This window comes from Pyxicephalus adspersus, chromosome 7, assembly GCF_032062135.1.
Source record: "Pyxicephalus adspersus chromosome 7, UCB_Pads_2.0, whole genome shotgun sequence".
Classification (NCBI taxonomy): Eukaryota; Metazoa; Chordata; class Amphibia; order Anura; family Pyxicephalidae; genus Pyxicephalus; species Pyxicephalus adspersus.
Window position 1 is genome coordinate 45,047,799 of NC_092864.1, and position 25,614 is coordinate 45,073,412.

The 25,614-nt window shown below is 39.5% G+C and overlaps 1 protein-coding gene across 2 annotated transcripts in view; it reads right to left on the minus strand.

The window, feature by feature from the left end:
• The window catches only part of TTC21B (tetratricopeptide repeat domain 21B), a 52,213-nt gene extending 33,172 nt beyond the window's left edge, over positions 1-19,041 (minus strand). For both annotated transcript variants that reach the window (XM_072418280.1, XM_072418279.1), the window contains exons 1-11: positions 18,925-19,041; positions 13,919-14,048; positions 13,697-13,807; positions 11,595-11,761; positions 11,054-11,176; positions 8,138-8,295; positions 5,162-5,246; positions 4,073-4,171; positions 3,178-3,370; positions 1,158-1,255; positions 31-231 (exon numbers count right to left, since the gene is read on the minus strand). In XM_072418280.1, coding sequence (XP_072274381.1) covers positions 31-231; positions 1,158-1,255; positions 3,178-3,370; positions 4,073-4,171; positions 5,162-5,246; positions 8,138-8,295; positions 11,054-11,176; positions 11,595-11,761; positions 13,697-13,807; positions 13,919-14,048; positions 18,925-18,948 — 1,389 coding nt within the window. In that variant the 5' untranslated portion in view covers positions 18,949-19,041. The remainder of the gene's footprint in view (positions 1-30; positions 232-1,157; positions 1,256-3,177; positions 3,371-4,072; positions 4,172-5,161; positions 5,247-8,137; positions 8,296-11,053; positions 11,177-11,594; positions 11,762-13,696; positions 13,808-13,918; positions 14,049-18,924) is intronic.
• Between the last annotated feature and the right edge of the window lie 6,573 nt (positions 19,042-25,614).

Here is a 25,614-nt window from a genome sequence, read left to right on the forward strand (position 1 = left end):
CTATCTTACCAATATTGAACTATAAGCTACCTGATTAGGGCAGAAATTGAGGTATGTCCTTATTATTTCCAGCAAAAAATCAGGGTTAAGCTTCTCAAAATACTGAATCCCAAGCGGCAGCCCCTGCAGTGAGGTGAAGTGACTGTCCAAAACATCATTCAGTAAATTAATAACTTCTTCCTCCTTCTTCTGCTTCTTCATTGCCAGGAGAGCCCGCAAGTAAGACAGTTCCTGAACAGGGAAAACAAAAAAAATATGGTGATCCCATACTGAACTAAAACATCTATTGATAAGGATTAATACAATATATTTAATGGTACATTCACAGGATATAAGACTACACTTAAATTCAAAGTTCTCAAGTTTTGAATAGAGTGAGGAAGAATTAAAGCTTTCATTCAGATGTCAGCTATATAGTAGTTCCCCTCACTTCCTATCTGTAATGTTATATTTATTAACTTGTATTTATATAGTGCTGACATATTATGCAACACCCCACAGTTTAAGCCAATTTGCCTAACTGTATAAAATCCTTGTTATCTTATTAAAGCAGGAAAAATTGCTACGGTCCTTAAGGAGGATATAGGTATGAAGGCAATGCCCAATTGTCACACCACCTGCTCAGGTGGCCTCCACTTTTCAAAGAGCTTTGGCTTGAAAAGTCATGTTTCAGCATTGAGCACTTGCAGAAAATGTTGGATATCCACACTACCCTCTCTGTGGTTCAAACCATCAGGGCCTTTGTTACTAAAGGACAGCTATATAAGGACTGGTGCATAAAATCATAGTGCCAGGGACCAGGCAACGGGATGTGTGCGGGATGCTAAAGATTCTGCAGCCATTGTATCTTCTCAAATGAATGAAGGTCAGGTTGTATGGAAGGAAATTTTTATCTAAACCTTAAAATCAACAATTATAATATTCTGCAGAAAACTAATGCTTTAGATGTAGCGGTTGTTTTTGCTTTCTTTTTAAGGTTTTTTTCCTAATAATTTTACCCAGTAATCCTGCAAAAACCATATTTCCGGTCCCTTTGTGGATTTCTTTACTCCATCTATGGAGGCAGCCAAAGTTTTAACAGTTCCAGTAGGACAAAAACTAACCTGGGAATTCTCAGGTGCAAATAGAATAAACTGTTTATTTTATTGGTAACTTACCCCAGACTTTCCAATAGACTGCTGGATCTCCATGAGAAATTCCAATTGCTGATCAGCATCTTGTAGTTGTCCTTCAATTATCTGACATTGAATAATACCTATTAAACATGAATAGATCATTTTAATACTGTAAAAGTAGGAGATTATAAAACCCCTTTGGATTCTTCTACATCAAGAACCATTTGTGATGGCCATTTGAGGGATTTATAGAAAGATGCAGAAGTAGGATGGGAATCTCATCGGTCTGGACATTCTTTACTACCTAAAGGTTCAGCAGAGTGTAGGCCCCTATGTCTAGAGAAAAATTAGGATCAGAACAAATAATGTAGACCCTGCCCTGGTTCAGGGTGCAAATAAATTTTCCTAGGGCAAGGGAGATCCTGAGGACCCAGATGGGCAGCAGTGATTCAAACAAAAAATGAGCTAGGTTAAGAATAGAAATAGGAATATTCTGAACCACACTCAAACATCATCCCCTTCAATAAAAGGTCTGAAAAACAAGAAGGCCACATATCTGCTACAATCCATCACAGATTGCCCACCCAAAAAAGCATACTCTAAAGTCCCATTTCACAAAATAAATATTGCAGAAAGGGACAGGAGATGTCTGGCAAGCAATATCACGTCTTACCTGCCTTTGGTAGACAGAGAAACGTGGCAATCCTGGCTTCCCTTGCATGTGCTGGGGATGCATGAACTCCTGCACTCAGTGGGACCTATGTCATCCTGACATTAAAAAGAGGAAGACAGGAAGATGGGCCAAACCCTGCAGTTGAATGTGGATAGGTGAGTGCCACAGCTTTAGATTTTCTTTAATGCTAAAGAAGGATTTGTTGTCAAATATATTGACCCCATAGGTTAGCTAATACTTTTTGGAAATGCAAGCAGTGTAAGTACTTAGATTTGATTTAACATAAGTGTCTAGTGTCAAATACAGAGTGAAGAGGCAGGCAGAGAAGAAAGCAACATTACGAAGCATCAGTGAGCTCTATTGTAGTGCTTAGGTGTTAAAAAAGAATCATGTTCATAGTAGACAGTCTTTTTTTCCTGTAGAGTTAAAAACTAGGGGAAAGACATAACCTGCACTGGTTCCTTAACTGCCAACCAAAAAAATTAGGTCTCTTGCTCTGACATACAGTGCAGATAAAACAGATCCCAATAATACATTTAAACAGGGTATTTAGTATATTTTGCCCAGAGTTTAGCTTTAAGGTGGATCAGTTCTATACATCCTATCTATATACAGTTTCAGGCAGGAGTCCAGGGGTTCCAAAGTACAGGAAAACACCCCCAACATTGGTACAATTAAAGCAATCATCAAAAGAGTGTTAGGTTACAGGACTGGATGTTTTCGGAAAATAAAACAAGCCAGGACATTGGCAGCAATTTGTCATATCTCCTCACCACAGATATAAATGCAATTATTTTACACGGTTTATTTTTGTAAAAATCTTTTAGACAATAATGAGCTCTTCCAACTGTAACAGCAAATTAGTTATTACCTATTTATTTAGTTTATATATACATTTTTCTCTCCCTTCCCCCACAAAATTAAACTTCCACTATAAATTGTATTTAAAGTCTGAAGTAGCTCTCTGCAGCGAATGCAATGCTAATCTCCTAAACTATAAAAAAAAAAAAAAAAAAAAAAAAAAACAGATGAAGTACATTTCTCAAATGTTTTATGAGCTTCATCTATTTAAAAACTTTGCAGGTACACAAAAAAACCTGTTCATCTGCCAATAAACTCCTGACAAGTAAGATAACATTTAGCATTGTGGGGACTGATTGGTGTCATTCGTACCCCATACATTTAATTAAACTACTCACCTTCACTCACTTTCAGATCTGTACAACAAAGACCAATGATTCACTAGTGTATAATAAAAAAAAAACAGGAGGAAAAAATCCTTTTTTTCAGATAGCAGAGCAGAGGTCTTAGGACAGCTGTAAATTTTTGACACAAAAAAAATGTTTTTTCAAATTAAATGTAATCAATGTAAACAGTGAACTGTCTTACCAGTTAATGCAGAGACACTAGACTCATCAAGATTCATTGCCGTTTTGTACCATTTTAAAGCTTCCTTAATCCGACCCTGTAGTACAAGCTGATAGCCAAGTTCAGTGGCATAACTGGCATCATGAGGGGCCAAACTAACAGCACGTTCCACCAAAGTCTGGGTTTGTTGAAGAATTAGCTGATTACGTTCACACTAAAGGTGAAAATAAACAATTTTATGTGTTAATCTGCTGTCAATACATCTCTATTGTGAAAGATGAAAAAATTACTCAAGGCAGAAAGTGAAAACAATAAGTTCCAAGAAACACTAAAACTGCACTAAAATCATCTGGCCTGTTGATTTAACTCTGCATTATATATATTCCTTGCAGCCAAATACAGAAAACGTTTTACATTGCTTCTGGGAAGATCTGTAGTTTATGGTCACATTATTTCCATGGTCTACCCTATATAGAAGGGGATACTCAGGACAAAGAAACATGCCCTGCATAATAAAGGGCATTGGGCCTGACTTATTAAAGCTCTCCAAGGCTAGGGAGGATACATTTTTTTCAGTGAAGAATCCCTTCAGTTGCAGAATCCCTTTATTTTCATATAAAAAGAAGGATCTTGACAAGTGCAAAGTTTCAGCAAGCAGAGGATCCAGCCAGATGCAGGAATGAGCACTGGCATCTAAATTAGAACCAATTTGCAAGCACGATGTGTCAATTAACTGCATTTAAATCTGAGGACAATTATCTAGAAACATGGCAGCTTAGTGGGTCTGGGTTAGGAAAACAAGGAAATTATATCACTTTGTCCCCATCTGCTGCTGACTCAATGAGCAAGAGACTTTAAAACTAAAGACACAACAAATAATTTAATTTAAGGGAAAAAAATCAAATGTAATCCTTACCATTCTGCTAAAAGCTAAAGACATACTGTAATAGAGGTGAGCGTTGAGTGGCTCAAAGCGATCCAAAGAGTTTATAAGATCTCCCAATTTTGTTGTTGCCTACAGCAAGGGGAAAAGAAATAACCAAAACAAACAAAGATCAGATTCTATAAAGTAACATTACATGTTGGGTATCAGTTTTCTGGTACATTCTATGCATAATAAGACTTTTAATTGGATTTAAAGTGTCCTAAACCCTAACCTAACTTTCTCCTTCCTCCTCCCTCAGCACCAAGCCAACAGAGGCGGCATCCTACTTCTGACCAGATTTTGGAGAATGTTTAATAATCTCATAATTACTCTTTTTGTAGGATTTGGATTACTCAGCATTCCCAGGGATCTTGATAGCACTACAGATGTCAGCAAGTAAATATTTAACTATTTTCAACAATTGGGTAAAGTGTATGCTCTTCAAGGCAGGGTCCTCTCCTCCTCCTCCTGTGTCACTGTCTGTATCTGTCTGTCATTTGCAACCTCTATTTAATGTACAGCGCTGCATAATATATTGGCACTATATAAATACTGTTTAATATTATTAATAATAATATTACAATAGTACAGGGTCTCAATCTGACTTCTACTGCTGCCCTGACCCTTTTGGAGATTTTTTTTGTCAGGACAGGATGTCTCACACACATTTTTATTAGAATTTTGAAGATTGGGAACCTTTATTTATATCTGTGTTTTCCTGTACAAGTGACAACCATTCCCACCATCTTCCCATTCATATTACATATAGAACTTGACCAAAATTCACACTCTTAAATACTTATACAACATTAAATTTACTGAATCACTAACTCAATCAGCACCATTTTTCCTTTTTAATCACTTCTAAATGATCACATTACAAAAACATTTAACCCAGCAACACCCATAACAGGGAATTTGAAGTTTTAGGGGTTTTCTAAAAATAAAGCTCAGTAGAAGTTTTTTTTTTCTTCATTTCTCATCCGATTTTCATAGAAGGATATTGAATGAATTGAGATTACCATTTTACTTTAAAATCCATTTTAAATGTAACAAAGTTAATAAAAATTAAATCCTTGCCTCGTGCATATTCCCCTCTCTGCACAGATAATGGAGGGCCAGCATCCTAATTGCCTCTAGATTATGATTATCCGTTTGAAGCAACCTGCACGAAAAAAAAAGAAAATTACTCACTACACAGAAGAGAAAGTAATGGTACCCATAGGAGTTATGCAACATGAGCTTCCACAAACAGATCTATCGCATTTTTAACTCTAGTAACTCTTATTGCATGATTACTTGTTTTGAAATGTACTATTCAGACTCTGTTTTGTGAAAGTAAAGCTGCAGTGGGCTCAGAGACAAGCTAGTGCCTAAAACACAACTGTGCATTTGGTAGCAGTTGTCCTTTATTACATACTCCCACACTCCTTGATGTAACCCACACAGTCTAATACATACCCTCTTCATTCCATTACATTTCTAGGCACCACACTTTCCTTCTAAAAGCCTCATTCATTCCCACAGTAAACTGTACTCATAATGGCTTTTCTGAGTCCTGTAAAGCAGAGGTCCCTAACCCCTGGACTGCAGACTGGTGCCAGACCGTGGCTGGTGAGTTGGGGGGTGCAAATGACAGAAGGCAGTAGCGCAGGCAGCGGGAGCACCGGCGGCCCTCCTTACACTGCTCTAAAGTTAGTGACAGTGTGACAGCAGGAGTGCAACCACCGATAGCAAGAGCGGTTCTCCTCACACTGCTTACACAGAAGCTGCTGAGAATGGCAGAGCAATGTATGTAAGGCTTACACTTCTTCCCAGCAGCTCTGCCACCTGACAGCACACCAGCTCTCTTACATTACTCTGCTATTCTCAGCTAGTGTGCTGACAGGAGGCCGAGCTGCTGGGAATAGCGCAGTAGTGTGAGCTGTACATATATCGGGCCGTGGCAAAACTGTATTCTATGTTACCGGGCCCTGCTGTCAGAATTGTTGGGGGCCACTTCTGTAGACTATGCATCTTCCTATAAGAATGAATAGGGCAGCAGTATGCATGATAGGGACGAGGATAAGTATTGTACAAGGTAGACTGCACTGGACAATGAAGAAGCATCAGTACGCCACTTGACCGATTTTGCTCTCTCCTCTTCAGTATGTGTATTGTTACCACATATTTGTGAAGTACATCATGACCTGCAATATCATAACATTGATTGTAAACCTATACATATATACCTTTTAGTTGTGCATCTGTGTCTAGATCTACCAAAACTATAAAATGATAGAACTAATGGTGGATACAAAGAAGATTTCAATGCCTGTGGCTAGTTCTAGGCAACATCTCTATAGGCAAATATCTATCTATCTACAGATTGCTAAAGCACTAAGCACTGTACTTTGGGATTTGGAAGCGGCAGCTTGCTTATTCTGTCAATCCATGGATGTCCAGATATTTATGGTTGACTCTGTGATGTCTCCTTCCTAACACCAACATTCATTTACATAGTCAGAACTCCTGATGTGTACTTAGGCTGGGTTCATCAACACCAGTATGGGTATGAGTATGGGTATGACACCAGTATGAAAAAGTATGGGTACCATAGATTTATTAAGGCACTTAGGAGCTAGGCAGATCACTGTAATGAATGTACATATGAACACAAAATCATCTACTTTATGTAATTTTCCCTTATCCAGCACACACCTACATGGCTAGAAACAACCTGGATTGCCATCCCAACACAAAGTTTGACACCTTTTTAATATACATCTTACTACAGGTATTCCCCAGGATACATACAAGATAGGGACTCTAGGGTTGTTCTCTAAGTTGATTTGTATGTAAGTTGGAACAGGTACAATCATTTTTTAAATGCAATTAGGACAGATGTTTGTCTCAACATATTATAAGCAGCATGGTGTCAGTTGCTATATAAAATTCTCACTGCGAGTTAATCACAAACAAAGCAAAAACAATGAAGCCTAGACATTCATTACTTCTGGAGCAAGCTGTGCTTTGGTATGCAAAAAGAAACAACTGCAGAGCTTGTCTTGGCCATTAAAGAGTTACAAGAGGTGCAGAAAGAGCTCAGTCCTTAAGATCACCCACAACCTCAGCTGTGTTTAGCAAAACACTTGTTAAAAGTAAAACAGGAAAATACATTTTTGTGAGGTAGCTCACTGGTTTTTAAGATTTATTCCAATCACTTTATGTCGATGACAATATCCTTTGGAAGATGAAATATAAGTAAACTTTAAAGTACAGCACTCTACAGTACAGTACAGTAGTACTCACATTCAGTTCTTGACAAATCACTGAACTCACAAAATGCTTATTAGCCTATTTTACAGCAGGGACACAATTCTCTACATAATATGGAGGCATTGCAAGTAAAAACACTTTTAAAGGGGAACTAATCCCTAAAAGTAAACAAATGCAATCAGGCAGCTCCTTTATTGTAGAAGGCACAGGTGATGCCCCTTCTTTGATAAAATAAACTTGGCTGCCTGACTACAATTGTTACAATGTACACACATCTGTCCATACTCTGTGGGAGAGTGCTGCTATTCTTTGCTTGTCCTCGTCTAGGTGTTGTATATATTGCCATCTTGATCGGCCAGGCTGGAATTACGCCCATGCGCCGGGTTCATTAAACCGCAGCAGCCCTGGCAGCCTATACTAAGCTCAGCATGAACAGCTCTGTGAACTTTAAAGAAAGAAGACTTGGAACAGACAGCTAAATTCTGCCTGTTCACAATTTTTAAGTGTGAAGCTTCAGTTCTGCTTTAAGTTTTGAATAATTTAATTGAAAGTTTAAGGTGGGTTATTTTTAGCCAGAAATCATGCACGCAAACACCATCTACAGGGCTGTTTACAAAACGTTTAACCTACTAAAGATTGCCAGAACACTGATCTCAAAATTTGTGCAGTAATTTTGTTCCATAATTGGTTTTTCTGTTTTCCTAGCAACCGAAATGCCACCAGCCCACACATTTCTCAATATCTCTAACTATCTGGAAACAAAAGCACTTGACATGATGTGATCGCTGCATACTGAACCTTAGAGCTGTCTCTACTGTTTGCTCCCAGTCTTGCAGAGCCAGTTGTAGCTTCATTTTCTTAATGAGAGCAGGAACGAAGCCTGCAGAGCTGGCTAGGATTTTGTTCACGGCTTCCAAGGCTCCCGAGTAATTCTGCCGCAACTCGTAATAGTAGGCCTAAAACAGGAAGCATAGAAAACAATCTATGATGTGAGGCTTTATTAATGAATGGTAAAAGAATATAAAAAGGCACACATAATGCTTTCTATACTCCAAAAATCATGCAATCAAAGGTAAAATAATGGAACAACAAAAATGCTTGTTAATCTCATATATTTTCCTTCTTCAGTTCCTAATTTTCCCTCAATAAACATTTTTATATTGTATATTTTTTTTACAGCCTCTGGCCCAACATCAGGCCCTGGCCCAACATCAGTGCTCACCAGGCACCAATATCCCGATTGCACTCTTCACCTATAGCAAGCTCCCGCTGTCATGATGTCCTAGCACATGGTTGCCGCCAGGATTTCTGTGCACAAAGGATGGTGTCTGGGGAAGTACTGACAGAGGACCAGGAGCCCACAAAAGCAGGAGAGGGGACACAATAGGATGTCAGGCAGTCCGGGGTTAGTAATCAGGTGATCCACAGATACCGCAGTATAGGAGAGTCCAGCAAAAGCAAGTCCAGAAAATATAGCTAAGGGTCATACACAGGTTGGCAGTCTGCCAAACAAGGTATCCAAGTGTTAAGACAAGCAGAGCTGGGGTCAAAGGCAAAGGTTGGTCAGCAACAGTAAATCCAACAGATAAACAAATCAGCAGCAGGTAAGCCAAGCTAAATGTCACAACAGACATTAGTGACTGGGAGCAGAGAGGCTGTAAAGCCGTAGAAGCCAATGATAGGAAGGGATTAATACTAGAACTAATCTGCTCCTTGGCTGCAGCAACTCTTCTAAAATCATCGTCATCTTCCACTACGATGGAAGGCACATCTTAGGTGGATGCTGCACTGCTAAAGGGAAGCAGGAGAGGCTGTGAGCTGCTAAGGGCAGACAACTAATTCTTTGATCTTGTAATTTGAAAAGAAAGACAAAGGATAGCTAGGGTTTTAGTGTGGCAAAAGCATGATTTATTGTAGAAAACAAAATTGTAAATAACCGCTTTAGCGAGATGTATAACATAACATTTTATTTAGTCTCTCCCTTAAGCTTAAGCATGTCTTTCTTGTTATTTAGGGAAGCGGCCCAATATATATAAATAAATATATTTATATATATATATATATATATATATATATTGGATTAGCACCATGTTTTAGTCATAATTCCTTGTTCTCCTAACATAGACTTTAGTGTTCCTCCCAGAAACTTTATTTAAGCAGGGTGGGAAAAAGCTCTAGATGGGTGGCAGCCTCTGTATTGTGACCTGAATTTTCAGTATCCACCCAAAAACAGCCAGGTGGTTACTGAAAAGTGCCGACTGGTACGCCCAGATAAAAAGGGCTGGGGAGAACACTGGAACACGTCTTATTGTAGTGCCATGGCCTGTAAAGGGGGCAAGCAGGGTTTTGTACATAACTTTCTAAAGATCCTCAAAGTACTCCTCTCATGTACCCACTATCCCTGATTGAAGTGGTGGGCTAACTCTTACAGTATTCTCCCCAGAAATTTTATTAAGCTGGGTGGGAAGAAGCTGTAGGCGGGTGGTGGCCCCTGTAATGTGACCCAACTTTTCATTACCTGTCCAAAAACAGCGTGGTTACTGAAAAGTGTCGGGTGGTGCACCGGCTAAAAGGGGCTGGGGAGAACACTGTCTTAGGAGGACTTATTTCAATATATACAAACCCTGATAACGCCCACATGTGATGCTGAGCTCCCATGAATGAAAGACCTAAAAATCAATAAACGAGCCGATGGCCCATGGGGATGGAAAGGGCTAGATGATGCTGGATATCCTCCAGTCAGGTATTTAGGGGGGCTCTATCTGACTTGCTGCAGGGTGTGTAGATGCATTCAGTAAATGTTTCAAGTTTAGTAAAGAATCCATTTAGTAATGAAATCTACTTGTCAAAGAACACTTCCTGAAGATCAATTCCCCCCGATATCATCTAATCCCAGCGTATCATGATGGCCAAACATCAAAACCAGGAAGAAGGGACCGAAGCAGACGGTTGCAGCTGCGATGGGAATGACAGGTGAGTGTATTTAAAAAACTGAAATCCATAGGTAAGGCTATTTTATAACAAAAGGGACATTGCCTGTCCCTCCTGCAATAAAGGAATTGCCTGATTGCAATTTTGTTTTAAACAGAGTTAATTTCCGCTTTAATGTAAGATGAATTCCTTGGTTGAATTTTACATAACCAGGATGTTTGGATTAAGTCTTGTACTAGTTGACACCCATAGTGAAAGTCTTGATCATAATCATGGCACGGTTGGATCAGTGGTTAGCACTCTGTCCTTTGCACTAGGTCACTGGTTCGTATCCCAAACAGGACATTATCTGCACAGATTTTTCATGTTCTCCTTGTGTTTGTGTGGGTTTCCACTGGGAACTTCATTTTTTTCCCACATCCCAAAAAAACATGCAGTTAGGTTAATAGGCTTTCCCTCAAAAACTGTCCTTAGATTTTGGTAATGACATATGACTATGGTAGGGATTATGAGCCCTTTTGAGGGATAGTTAGTTATATGACTATGGACTTTGTAAAGAGCTGCGTAATATGTCAGCGCTATATAAATACTGTATAATAGCCAAAATAATACTATTAATATTACCATCAGCTCTATTGAGTTTTCTTGTGTATACAACAGAACACTCTCCTCCCTTGTTATGGTGATAAGAGGTGAAGTTTGAAACTAAATCATTAAAGCAGCATTACATTACAAATCATCTTCAACTAAAAAACACAGATGATTTTATTTTGACAACCTTACCTTTCCCATCATCGCAAACACATCCATTCCATCGTGCAATCCTTCCTCTAAGTACTTCAAAGCCTTTTTAGCATAGGCTTCTATGCCACAGGTCAGATCAAGCCATCCTTTCAAAACCAATCCCTGTAATGTCATACATGGTGATTTCATTTCCACTCATCTCACAATAGAGATAGTCTATTCTGCTGTGATGTTTTTAGGAACTAATGTGATTCTGGTACTTCACTTCAACAAGCAATCTGACATCTATATAGCATGAAAACCTCAAGTAAAAAATGCCGCAAAGATAATGTAGACAATCACACATCTTAACAGGGCAAATATCAAAAGTGCTAAAAGACAACATTCACGATTTGTCATTTATAAATAATTTCTTTTACTACCTGCACTGGATACTAGCACACCTCAAACTTTTTCTTATTAATAATAATAACAATAATAATAATATAGTACGGCAGGGTTAAGGAATTTTAATGACTATATATATATATATATATATATTTATATATATACATATATATTGCACAGTATTACTACTTACATCTTTGTCACCATTTGATATTTTGATCATCCTGTCGACATATTCTCGAGCTTTCTCATGGCGTCCCACATGCCACAGGAACAACCCAGCATAATATAAGGCTCTAGGCCCAGCCACTTTGCGCTGCTCCTTCATTTTCATTTCCAAGTCCTGAATGGTTTCTCTGTCTACAAAATATTCAATGTTAAAATCACTGTAATCTCAGCTATCCTTGTAATGGGTTAGGTAATAAAGACTTCATCTTCTTGGCCCTTGGAGTACCTAAAGCTTAACTCCAGCCACATATATTAAAAACACCATTATTCAAGTGTTCGTTTCAATAAACCTCACCAAGTCTTATTTTAATAGAATAAATATCTTCTATAATCTCATATTCAGCACAACTTGCACTTTAAAAGAGAAGGGGCATTACATTAAGCCAGTAGCATTCTTTTTTCTACAATGCTACTAGTCAATATTCTAAACCCACTTACAGAAGGAAAGAAGACCATGTGCTCCATCATCCATTCACAGGCTGGGGTCAAGTATGCAACCTACCTGGGGGGTTTAGAGCACAATTATAAACCCTTTCTCAAGTAAAATTAGATCATTTGCAAGTATATGAACTATATTTTAGCTGTTTGCTTGGCATTCCAAGAAGAAGGTCCCCTTCATCATATACTTCTGGTGCCTTATCACCAATAGTATATGAAGTGAATAGTAGAACATGTGTACATTTCTAGACCTGTTTTAAAACAGCTTGCTTTATCATTGTATGATCTAGCTATTCTTTATGTGCACAGGTACACTGGATACAAGTGTATCTAGAACCTACAATGTTTCAGCCAGAGCATGTGCTTTACTGCTTTCGCCCCCCAGTAGACCTCAATACATATTAGTGTTCGCCTTGTGTGGCCCAAGCCAATTGTCACATGCACCCTATCGTCATTTGTGTGCGTTTCTCTTTTTTCAATCATGATGGTTATGGGAAAGTTTGAAAAGATGATATTCAGCACCCTATCAAGTAATGCTTAAAGGGGTCTTGTCATCAGATACAAATTACTTAGGGTGCAAGTCAACTTCATATTCATAACTTAGTTCACTGTCCTGGAACAGTTATTCAGGTCCCACTGTCTACATATTAGATAACTGCCAATGCAAGGATGAGGACAACAGCCATGAAGCTTGCAATATATGCCAGTTTTTTTTACCCAAGCAGACTCTATTTAGTCTACTCCAACCTTTGCTAGCTTAAATGTACAACTGTGTATAGAGGTATGATTGTGGAAGAGTTTGCTTTTACAAGGCTGAACTAATATACTAAATTCCCCAGACTAGTGGTTAAAAACTTCATTGTTTTCTGCTTCCGGCCATCAAGTGGTTGCCAATAGGAGCCCTGGATGCAGTAACAGGTGTGATCTTTGGGTGTTTAAATGAAATTGGAAGTGGTGCATTTTTTAACTTCTATATAGAATTGTGTATTCTTTGTAAATGTTTGGAGCAGTTAAATTGGACATAAACTCAAGAAAACAAAAAGTCAATGGGAAGTAAAGCTAATTGATGAAGGAGACATGAAATGTCTCTTTTGTCAAAAATATGAAGCTCTGGATCCTGGAGGCTTTTTGTTTTAGCTCTACATTGTATTGCGCATGCACTGTGTAGTGAAGGGCTTGGCGGTGCTCCACACAGAAGCAACCACCAGCGACAATCTAACTCCTGGGCATGTGCAGAATTTACATAATTAGTGGCCATTCAATTGACAAAGAGGATAGCCATCTTCTTGGAAGACTGCCATGGAGCCGGTGGCAAGGATGGCCTTCTGAAGATGCACCTTCCAAAGGCTATGTATGTGATTTGTATAGAAGCTCACCAGCAACAGGTTTAATTGCTCTTGGCCGATGTATTTAGTGTCTGTAAAAAAAACTACATTGTGAACTTAGCTTACTCTTACACAAACTTTGCTGGACATTCAGGCCTAGAATAACCTCAAAATGTATAGTGAATGTTTTTATTATTGAAGGGGCAAAGATCAATGTTACCCACTCCATTATAGCATTGGTCTCGCAAAGATGAGTTCATATCCCAGATATTTTAAACTTTGGGAAACTATGTATAAAGCTTACCTGGATTTGAGCTTTTCTTGTGAGCGTATATTAAAGCCATAAGAGAACAGAGTGAAACATCTAATTTGTCCTTTATCAGTTCTATTTCCTGGAAAAAGTCGGACACTTGATCTGTAGAATCCCGAATGAATAAAACATAAGTGAATATGTTGGAACAAGTAAGATTTTCTATTAAATATTACAGTTAAGAGTTAGTGAGGAATTTCAGCAAAAACCAATTACCTTCCATTAACATCCCAAAGGCCCGGAAAAAGAGGAGTATAGGATCATTAACATACTCCTTAAGCCCTTCATTAGAGGAGGTTTGAACATGATGAAAGTACTTTTCCTGGCAGTAGTAATTGATTAATGCCTAAAAAGAGTAAACAATTAGTTGAGTAAGCCCTCCATACCAATCCCTGGACAATGGACATTGTCAACTGCCTAACATGCAAAAACTCTTCACAGTTTAATTTTTTAAGTACATATTCAAATACATTAGGAACTTCATTAATGCTCAAGAGCACCTGTCTTTATTATTATCACCAACTAGTATTTACGCAGTGCTTTACAAAGTCCATAGTCAAATCCCTAACTGTCCCTCAAAGAGGCTCACAATCTAATGTCCCTACCATTGTCATTTGCAATTGGGGACAATTTGGGGGAAGGCGATTAACCTGTCTGGGAACTGCATGTTTTTAGATTGTCAGAGGAAATACAGGGAGAACCTGCAAACTCCATGCAGATAGTGTCTTGGCTGAGATTCAAACCTGGGACCTAAAGCTGCAAAGGCCAGAGTGCTAATCACTTAGCCACCGTGCTGCCCAGTCTTTACCAACGCCTGCCAAAGCAATTACATTTCATAAACCCATATTCACCTTCTCAATCTTTTGGAAACTAATAACATACAAAGAAGGAAAAGTCAGCACCCCTCTCAGGTTTTTTTTTGCTGTCTGATCACCATAATAGCACTGGTGACTCTTGTCATTGAGAAAAAGTGTAATGGGCAATCTCAAATTTTGAGTTGGCACTTGGACAAAAATGGAGGGTAAATCTTCCAATGGGTGAAACTGTCAAAGAGGGAACTTCCCAAAACTTGTACGTATTTCTCAAAAGGAATTATCTTTTTTAAAAGGGGGAAAGCCCCTCCCCATCTTTTTTACCGATGTGGGGGTAAGGACTGAATGGCAGCTTCCTGGCATACTTTAAGTCACATATCCCAGGAGGCTTCTGGCTATGAAAGGGCCTTTTCCAGCAATAGGAAAAAATGCCGATCTGCACTCTCCACCCCCCCCTCCCCCTTTACAGCAGGCTATGTCGTCCAATCTTGCTCCCGCACAGTGCAAGATCAGGTGACATAGCCAAAAGAAGATGGAAGAAGATGGCAGTTTTCGGAGACATCAGCAGACTACTAAATTAGTTGTGCTTTAATTAAAACTGAGCTGTGCATGCACTGCTCAGTAAAGGATGCCAAAATAAGCCTGGTATCCTGGCATCCCCCAGGGCAGCTAGGACTGAATGGATTCTTGTATGAATGCTTGCATGGGAGTTACATCATTCTGGCCTAGCCAATTAAGATAGCCAAAGCTCAGTCACTTGGAAGATGACTGGGTAAAGATGGCAGTACCCACAACAGAGCAAGGAAAGGCGGCTATAATTAAAAAAAGTCCCTTTTGCAATCAAGGACCGACCTGTCTGGTCACAATTTGTTTTATTTTCAATTTTAATTTTTCTTTACCTGGTACACATGCTATGTGTTTAATTATATATATTAGCATTTAAAATTTAGTACCTTTCCTTGTCCAAGGGCTCTATTTATAAATGATTTGCCTTTCAATTAGCTCAAAAAATGTATTTCTTTCCGATTTCCTATTCTGGCAGCTGTGTACTTTTGATGATTGGCCACTAGGTGGCAGAAAGAGTCATTGTTTTAATAAGAGACCTATAAAGGGATAAAACCATCTGTCAGCAAATTGCAGAGGAATTGGTTGGGGTATAATTTATAAATAGAACCTTATGTGTATTTAACTTAAAAAAAATTATTGTAACAGTTACAAGTACTCTTAGTACACGCTCTTATCATCTCTTGCCTGGACTACTGTAACGGCTCCTCTTCTGCTGCCTCTCTTTGTATTGGTTTATATTAGTTTCCATTTCACCTGGGCTTTGCCTTAATATCCCTCCACAAACTCACCTTTACTTTACCGTCGTATACTCTTTTATTGGAAGTAAAGAATTCAGTTTAGATTTGCATTAGGTAGACAGATAATGTGGTTTAAAACAAGGTGTCATTCTCCAATAACCCACTGGGTGGTGCTATGTTAACTTAGCTTCATTGTCATTGGAATCAGTGTTACAAGGTTTATATGTCTGAGTCTTATAATGCTAGCAAACTTGTGGCTATACTGCATTCAGAATAATGACAGCAACCCATATTCCCCTGTGGTGAATGCTACTGTGCCGATTCCTAAAGAACTGGTGCAACAAAGCAGGAAGCATCTCAACCAAGAAAGCTGTTTAGGAGTGTGGTTAGTGGTAACTGTACTGCAATCTCACCACCTTAGAAGTCAATGTAAAGAAATGTAATACATATAAACACTAACACATTGAAGCCAATACAAATAAACCCACAATGAGGTGAATGAAAAGGAACAATGCAGCACATACATCCCATGTCTCTGTGTTCTGCTTATGAACTATAGTTGCACTTTGAAAATTTGAGATCAGGAAGAATATTCATTGCAGAAAGGATGGCCAATGTCCCTTCCACAATGCAATACAGGTATAATCCCTGAGTTAAGGACATCCGACATACGGACAACTCCTAGATATGAACGGGGCTTCCCTGCTCCCTTGTGTGCAGAACGGAGGCTTGAAGGGGGGCGGTTTGCATGACTTGCAGAAGAAATCTTTTGCTAAACACAGCTGAGTTGTGGGTGATCTTAGGGGGTGAGCTCTTCCACAGCCTCTTGTAACTATGACCAAGACAAACTCTTCAAATATTTCTTTTTGCAAATCAAAGCACAGCTTGCTCCAGAAGTTAATGAATGTCTAGGCTCCATAAAGTTTTTTTTTTGTTTGTGCTTTGTTTGTGATTAACTCACAGTGAGGATTTTATACAGTAACTGACACCATGCTGGCTAATAATATGTTGAGACAATCGTCTGACCTAATTGCATTTATTGAAATAATTTACATGTTCCGACTTACATATAAATTCAGTTTAAGAACAAACCTACAGTCCCTATCTCGTATGTAACCCGGGGTCTACCTGTATACACATCTGCCTAAATGCTATCTTCTTTTTAATAAGCAAGCACAGCTCAGCGTATGATGGCACTGCATGTTGGGTATACTGGCATGGAACTGCCAGGACTGAATGTAAACTGTGATCTGGCCTTTACTGCAGAAGGGACAGGTGATGTAAAGTAAACGTACCTGCCTGACTGCAATCACCTGTCCTCAAATCTCCTCGGTGCATTGTGAGGACAGCAGAGCCCCTCCTACAACCCAGCGCATCAGTGAGAAGAGCCCCAACTACTGGGGATAGGCACAATACAACCTAAGTTCCTCCTAAACCAAAACAGGCCCTATCAGCACAGAGGCAGACTCACTGTAAGGGTAACATTTGAATTCATCCAAAGTTTAGATGACTGCATTAGTTTTCATTTTTGGGCTATTTTGCAAGCCTAGAAAATAGCTAATACGCCTGATAGAAATCCTTGTAACTTTGTGTACTGAAATTTCAGAGATTGTAAGCTCTTCTGGACAGGGTTCTCTCCTCCTCCTGCGTCACTCACTGTCTATATGTATCTGTCATTTGCAACCCCTATTTAATGCACAGCAATACGTAATAGGTTAGCACCAAAAATTCTGTTTAATAATAATATTAGCATTCTTCAAACCCCATTTTCCTTACATAATAGAAACAGAGAAGGGTTTAGTAGTATCTACTACAGGGTTTCTCAAGCAGGGTTCCTCCAGAGTTTGCTGGGGGTCCCTTAAGTATTTTCTGCCCCTCAGGCCAGTTCAGGTGCCCCCGACGACCCCTTTTAGTAATCTGTATGGGTGACATTCCTCCCATTGACCACCACACTAATGTACTGCGAGTTGTGGATATAGTAATTGTAGCCGAGGTTCTCTGAAGACTTTAAAGTTATTTTGAGGTTCCCCCATTGTAAAATAAACATTTATAAACCCTGCGCTACTCCATACATTACAATGAGTGAGCTCGTCACACCAGGACAGGGGTGTCAAACTCAAATACACAGAGCGCCAAAATAAAAACTTACACAAAGTCGCGGGCCAACCTTAAAATTTATTGAAAAAATAAGGAACTTTTTCGTTCTCATTAGATATAAACCCTTTTCATATGGAAACAAAGAGGTTTTGCTTCACATTCCATCTGGAACAAGCTTATAATGAAGAAAGGCATAACAATTTTTTTTTTATTTTATTTAGAAAAAATCTTATGCCTCTTTCTCTATTTGTAGTCTTCAGGGTTAAATTTCAATGATAACCTTTTTGCACAGGCTAACAATAATAATAACAATATTCTTCTAAGAAAATCCAACCATTCAAGTCCATGCCTTGGAGTAGCAAGGAAAAGTACAGCTGAGGGGGGAGTGCTGGAAATGCCAGACGCGGCCAATGCGGGGCTAAAACTTATACGTGGCCCTCCGCTGAAACTCCCTCTTTATTGAAATAACGCCGCTACTAAAATTCCCACCATTGTGTCAATAAAACAGTCCAATATAGGGCCAGGCATAGGCATATAGCTGATCTATAGACGCGAGTGATGCCGGGAATTGTAGTAGGGGTGCTATTTTAATGCAGCAGCGGGCCAGCTGCAGTTTATATTTAGAATTTCTTTGAGGGACAAAAAAGGACGTTGGGGGCCAGATTTGCCCTTGCCCCAGGACATCAAGTGTGTTAATGACAGGACCATCAGTTGAAAATAAAGCTTAATTTAAAAAAAATGCAGCCACAACAGCTTTTGATTGGTCAACTGCTATTGTTAGGTTGCATTACACTGACGGTCATGCACCAAGGATTGCATTCTAGCTTTGCTTCAGTTTTATAAGCAGAGACTTTTCGTTGACAACCATTACAGAGCCCCAGGCTGCCCTCATCCCTACCCCACATTATCAGAGTCCTGAGAGGGACAGAACAGACATAAACAGGGAGCCAACACAGACTGCTGCTCCTCTCTCAGGTACCCCAGACACAAGAAAGATGTCCGCTCCCACCTGAGCGCTGCCGTCTCCCGCCATGATGCTGCTGTGCCCGGCAGATGGGTCATACACAGGACCGGGGATGATATGATAAACAACACCTGGGGACCGGTCCTCTGACCCCGCCCCGGACACACGACACTCACTACGGCGGCGGACATTTTCTTGAAGACCAAAATAGAAATCAATGAGCTAGTGTCACCCCTTTGATGAAAAATATGGGCGCAACAGGACAGGAGCGAAGTGCTTTGCCTATGCTCGCTGCGACAGATTGCTAAGAAACTGCGCATAGGCCCGGACAGGCGATGGGGAAAGGTTATTTACATAGCGCTGGAGTGCAAGAGATATATGGCCGTCATTTTGTTGTAGACCAAACTCGATGGGGGCGGAGCGAGACCAGTATCCATGGTGACAGCTGTGATGTGTGCTGTGCTTTGTGTACAATGTGAACTGTTGGGAATGATGGCGGCTGTGCTGTACAATACTGCTTTATGTGTATAGGGATCGGTATGACATGAGCGGCATCTGGGCTTCATGTCTGTTCTATAAAGAATTAAATAAAGATGAAGTGCTGTGTTTTATCAAGTCACACAATAATGGTCCAATGACTGTGCTGTATATTACATTCTCCTTATATATCTTCACTATGTGCACTGTGCCATACGTTATATACTCCATATCACTCCATACATTGTGCTATACATCATATAATCCATATTATTTCATACAGTGGGCTATATATCATATATTCCATATCACCTTTTACATTGTGCTATACATCATTTAATCCATATAATACCATACATTGTGCTATACATTATATATTCCATATCACCCTGTACATTTTGTTATACATCATATAATACATGTCACTTTATCCTGTATACTGTGCTATACATTATATAATCCATATCACACCATACACTGTGCTATACATCATATAATACATCATTTTATTCTGTGTACTGTGCTATACATGTAAACTCCATATCACCCTGTACATTGTGCTATACGTCATATAATACATATCACTTTATTCTGTATACTGTGCTCTACATTAATAATTCCATATCGTCCTGTACATTGTGCTATACATCATATGCTATACATCATAAACTTCCCCCAGAGTGAAATCATAATGCCAGAACCCGTCCACTCTCCCATCGCAGGTCGGAGCTTGTGTCCAGAGAGACAACCCACCCACCGCCCTGAGCCTGCGATCCTTACAGGAGACATGCTCTGCAGCCCCCCCCCCCAGCTGGGTCCTTCTCTCAGAGCCGGGGCTCACTACCAGGGGTTGGAGACCCCTGCTATGCATTATATAATCTATATCATTCCATACACTGTGCCAAAAATTTGTATATTCCACATTACTTTATTCTGTAAACTGGATTATACATTATAAACTCTATGGTGGCTCAGGGGTTAGCACTCTGGCCGTTGCAGCACTAGGTCCTAGGTTCACATCCCAGCCAGGACACTATCTGTATGGAGTTTCAGGTTCTCCCGTGTCTGTGTGGATTTCCTCCGGTTTCCTCCCACATCCCCAAAAAAACATGCAGTTAGGTTAATTCCCCCTAAAAGTTGACCTTAGAATACATTAATGACATATGACTATGGTAGGGACATTAGATTGTGAGCTCCTTCGAGGGACAGTTAGTGACACGACTATCGACTTTGTACAGCACTGCGTAATATAATGGAACTGTGCGCATTATATAATTCATGTCATTTTATTGTGTACACCAGGAGTGTCCAAACTTTTTGCAAAGAGGGCCAGATTTGGTGAGGTGAAAATGTGTGGGGGCGGACCATTCAGCAGTACTCAGGGTTAGTGTGGGCATGGTCTGTGCAGGTCACCCATGGTGACGTGGGGGATTCCCTGTTCATGGAGTCCGGTGTCACTGCGGGCTCCGTGCAGAGCACGTTCTTAGAATCAGAGTGTGCGTGGTCCGTGCGGACGTAGGGGACGTGACGTAGGGGATTCCTCGTGCACACATTGGGGCTTCCGTCCTGCCGATTATGCCCACTGAGTAGCTGGCCGATAATTGGAAGGCGGTTGATCAGTTTTATTGAAATATAAAATAGCTTTTTTGTGCACGTGTATTTTATACTGTGGTCAACAGTGCTGGCGGGCCGCATATTATTGATTTTATGACAGAGGCAGCAGGCCGGTGGAAATCTGAACACAGGTCACAACTGGCCTTCGGCCCGGACTTTGGACATGCCTGTTGTACACTGTGCTGTAAATTGTATAATATATAACAGTTCTCCTTGTACAAGTACATTGCAGGTTAACTGTTTGGTTGGTAGATGCTATGCCCCAGGTGGAGTATCACAGCAAAATTAAGCTCCACCCTGGACAGACGTCTGGGAGTGATAGAGCAAAGATAAGTGCTGATAATTCAATTTCACTCTGTGCACTGCATCGCACATCATAAATTCAATAAAACATTACCTTGTACACTATACTCCACATTAAACATTCTATACTATTCTTCCTTAAGTACTGTGCCTTATATACACCATAGCATTCCACTGTTTACATTTGTACACTATGCTGCAATTGTATACGCCATCCCATTCTACCCTATGCAATGTGCTGTACATTATATACACAATACCATTCCACTGCTTGCATTGTAGTATACTTTATGTACACCATATCACTCCACATTGTACACTATGCTGCAATTGTATATATACACCCTGTGCAATTTGCTGTACATTATATACACAATACCATTCCATTCCACTATGATACACATTTTATATTGCACATTATACATTCCTCATTATGTGCCACCAAACACTCTATTTACCTTCACACTGCACTAGTAGCAGGGCATTCTGGTGCTACCACTAGATGGCAACCTAAGAGTTCATCTTTTTTAGCAAGTTATTACAAAAAGCATGGAATACTGAATACATGTAACGTGGATGTACAGGTGGATTTGTGTAAACTGTGTGCAGTGGCTCAGGGGTTAGCACTCTGGCCTTTGCAGCGCTGGGTCCCAAGTTCGCATCTCGGCCAGAACACTATCTACATGGAGTTTGCAGGTTCACCTTGTGTCTGTGTGGGTTTCCTCCAACATTCCAAAAACATGCAGTTAGGTTAAATGGCTGCCCCCCAAAATCGACCTTAGGCTGTAATAAGACATATGACTATGGTAGGGACATAGATTGTGAGTTCTTCGAAGGACAGTTAGTGACATGACTATGGACTTTGTACAGCGCTGCATAATATGTTGGAGCCATATAAATACTGTGTAATAATAATAAACTGTCTGGTCTGTGCCTTTGTGAACATCTTGTGTTCTCTTCCCACACTTGTTGGGGTGGGAGTGACCTGATAAGAAGAAAGTTATGGCTCCAATGCCATGGTAATATCAGCTGTTAATATACAGAATATAATCTCAAACTAACAATTACAAGTTTTTTTCACATTTTATTTCAAACATTTTTTTTTTCAAAATTTTCAGGGTTAACAGAATAATACTATTGATGAAACAGGGAAAAAAAGAAGGATAAAAATGGAAATAACTTGTAAAGTAACAGAACAGCACAAGGATTGCATCACCTAGTCCAATGAAAAGTCTTGGGTAAATCACACAGAACATCAGTATCGGTGACATCAACAGTATCACAAATATATACCCAGAGATTTATCAGTAGGTCTGCACATATATTGACCAAAGAGTCCAGTAGTGTGTAATAGCATAAACATACCATGTCAATATCACATACGCCATCAGAAATGGGCTGGGTCCAGGTGGCACTCCGTGTTTCCCTATAATATGTCCAACCACCCCACATAACATTGAATTTATCTTGGGTACCCCGAATACTAGCCGTGAGATCTTCCATCATCATGATGTCATTCAGCTTATGTAACCATAGACCTACAGCTGGGGTGACCGTCGATTTCCATTTTTTCACATTATATTATAGCAAGGAGGTTTGGTCATAATGAGCTAAAAATGGCCATGTAACGATTTGATTGGTAGAGATCAGTGTATATTTGTTATATACAGATATCATAGAATTCAGAGCTGACATTTTCTGGATATGTGTAAAGAAATGCTTCTCCCTGCCTGACTCTTCCAGTTAGACGATATTAAAATGGGCCCTTCCTGGGGTAAATCATGTGATCCTGCTGATGGAATTGTTGCTGTTATATACCATTGTACACGTCCAATAAAGATAAGAACTAACTTTTAATTAAGCAGTGCCTGAGTGTTTTGTGTCAATCTTTAACGCTTCCTGACACTTGTAGTCCAACAAATACTTCCACCTTGTTACAATAGGGCCTGATTAATTAAAGCTTTCCAAGACTGGAGAGGATAGGCTATCATGGGGGAACCTGGGTGATACACCAAACCTGCAATAGATTTCTATTGGCAATTAGTTGGCAAATGTTTTCAATCCAGCACCAGATCATTCCAGGTTTGCTGGATCACCCAGATTCTCCTATGGTAGTCTATCTTCTCCAGTCTTAGAGAGCTTTATTAAATCAGGCCCAGTGTGTTATACATTACAAAACTTGTGCAGAATGGGATCGGGTGCAGTGTCCTGTGTACAGTCATACAGCCTCCTGAGATATGTGAAATCGGTATTCTAGTACAGTTTAGGAATACCTGTCAGTTTTTCTTGACTTTGTGGTCAGGGGAAATGTTTTTCTTTTTTTAAATATGTTTAAAAAACATTTCTTAGGAATGTAGGGGAGCAAGCAGTCCTATAACTCAAAATTATACTTTTCTGCTTCAATGCTACCTGGATTTATTTATTTATTATTATTAATATTATTAAATAGTATTACGCAGCGCTGTACATTTAATAGGGGTTGCAAATGACACACAGATACAGACAGTGACACAGGAGGAGAGAAGATTTTTCAGTGTTAGGTCTGTAGAGTTGCTGCCACAAACCCGCACATTTCTATATCTTATGTAAAAAGATAAATGTTATATTTAATTCCTGAGCTGCCACAGAACTAAAATTCAATCTGGGAGTCATTACCTGGCAGTTCCCTTTGCAGGCTTCACTGTGCTTCTGACAGATTTTGCATTGTGGGAGTGATCACTGAATAGGCCAGGTGCTTTGCTGGTCTTGTATTTGCATTATATCTGTGCAGGCAAATTCTGCCTAACAATGGCACTGCGGTCATTTTTATTTCACACACCGACTTCTCTCTTCTGCAGATGTCTCGGCTTAGCTTCTAGCAAATCATTATGTTTTCTTTGTCTGCATCAGTGAGCACATTTTCCAAGTGCTTTGATTTCTTATTAATGCAGTGAATGGGAGCAGTTATCACAGAAGGTAGAACTGCTGAGCACCCTAATGCATAAAGCAAGATAAAAGAATATTTGTGGGGGAACAACAACTCCCAGCATTCTCCGGTAGCTTTATTTAGACCGTCAGATAGTAAAGGTCTGATGTTGTAAGCTTAGTAAATTGAGTTGTTGGGACATTTGTTTAAATTCTCTGAGGTCACTTCAGGGTCTGATGGGATTTACAGTGGACCTAGCCTGAACTCTTTTAACTTACATTCCTGGTACAATATGCAACAATGGTATTGTTTCCAAACAACAACATGGGCAGCACGGTGGCTCAGTGGTTAGCACTCCGGGCCTTGCAGCGTCAGGTCCGAATCTCATGAAGCAGCATATTTTTAAGAAACACATCATCAGAAAAGTGCTTTTGTTTTTATCTGGTGAATATCATCATCACGGCAGTCTCTGTGCAGCAAGCTAAGGATGCCTTGTGATGATGAAACTACAAGGGCTCATACAAGCTTAAAAATAATGACACCATTTATATGATAGCAGTTGGCCTTATCACACCACTCAAATCATACACAGCAAGTTGCTTTACACAGATGCTAAGCGCTCCTCTGTATTTTATACTTTTAAACCAATGAAGTAAATAAAGTTAAAAAAAAATTATGAGTAAAGCCTGGCAATGAGTCCTCTAACCCAGGCACTCCCTGTGCTGCATTAGCAGGGAACTCTGCTCCATATAGTGGCCATCATTTTGTAAGTAGGCTGTATACGGACAACAATATTTATTCTCTGTTATAAATGGGCTCCTTAGACTCACAATTCTTTTTTGGAAAATACTTCAACTGATGGCCTAGGCCACAAAGGATTCTGTTTTTAAAGCAGCAAATGTGACATTCATCAAATATTCTTTGGTAAAGTATCTTCCAGGTCCATATATGTCCATGGCAGCAATTGATTCTCCACCAGAGAAAGTCTGTTAAATTTCAGATTTGCTGCTTTACACATTTTTAACCTACTAATTTACAAACTGGGGCTTTGATATGGGTAAGGGTAACAAAGGACATTCACTTTCTTCCCCTTGTGTTATAAGAAGCAGCTCAATGCAGGTCAAATTAAACATTTCTATGGCCCAAACATTTGTTACAGAATGATGACACTTCAATAGACCACCAGAGACCATCCACCCCCACAAATAATAATTGTGCACTACCTTCAGTAACGCAAATGCAGTATAGAAGGTGCAAAATCATTGTCAAAAGGAATTCTTTTTTAAACAAACAATTCAAAGGAAATCTAGAAAAATACTCCTATAGCAATTTATTATCCATTATTCTGACTTTATAACAAATACTTCCTGCTCTGAATATTTCACAAGTAGTTCTTTTTAGAATATACAACAATTTGTAAAATAGTTGTGTGTATG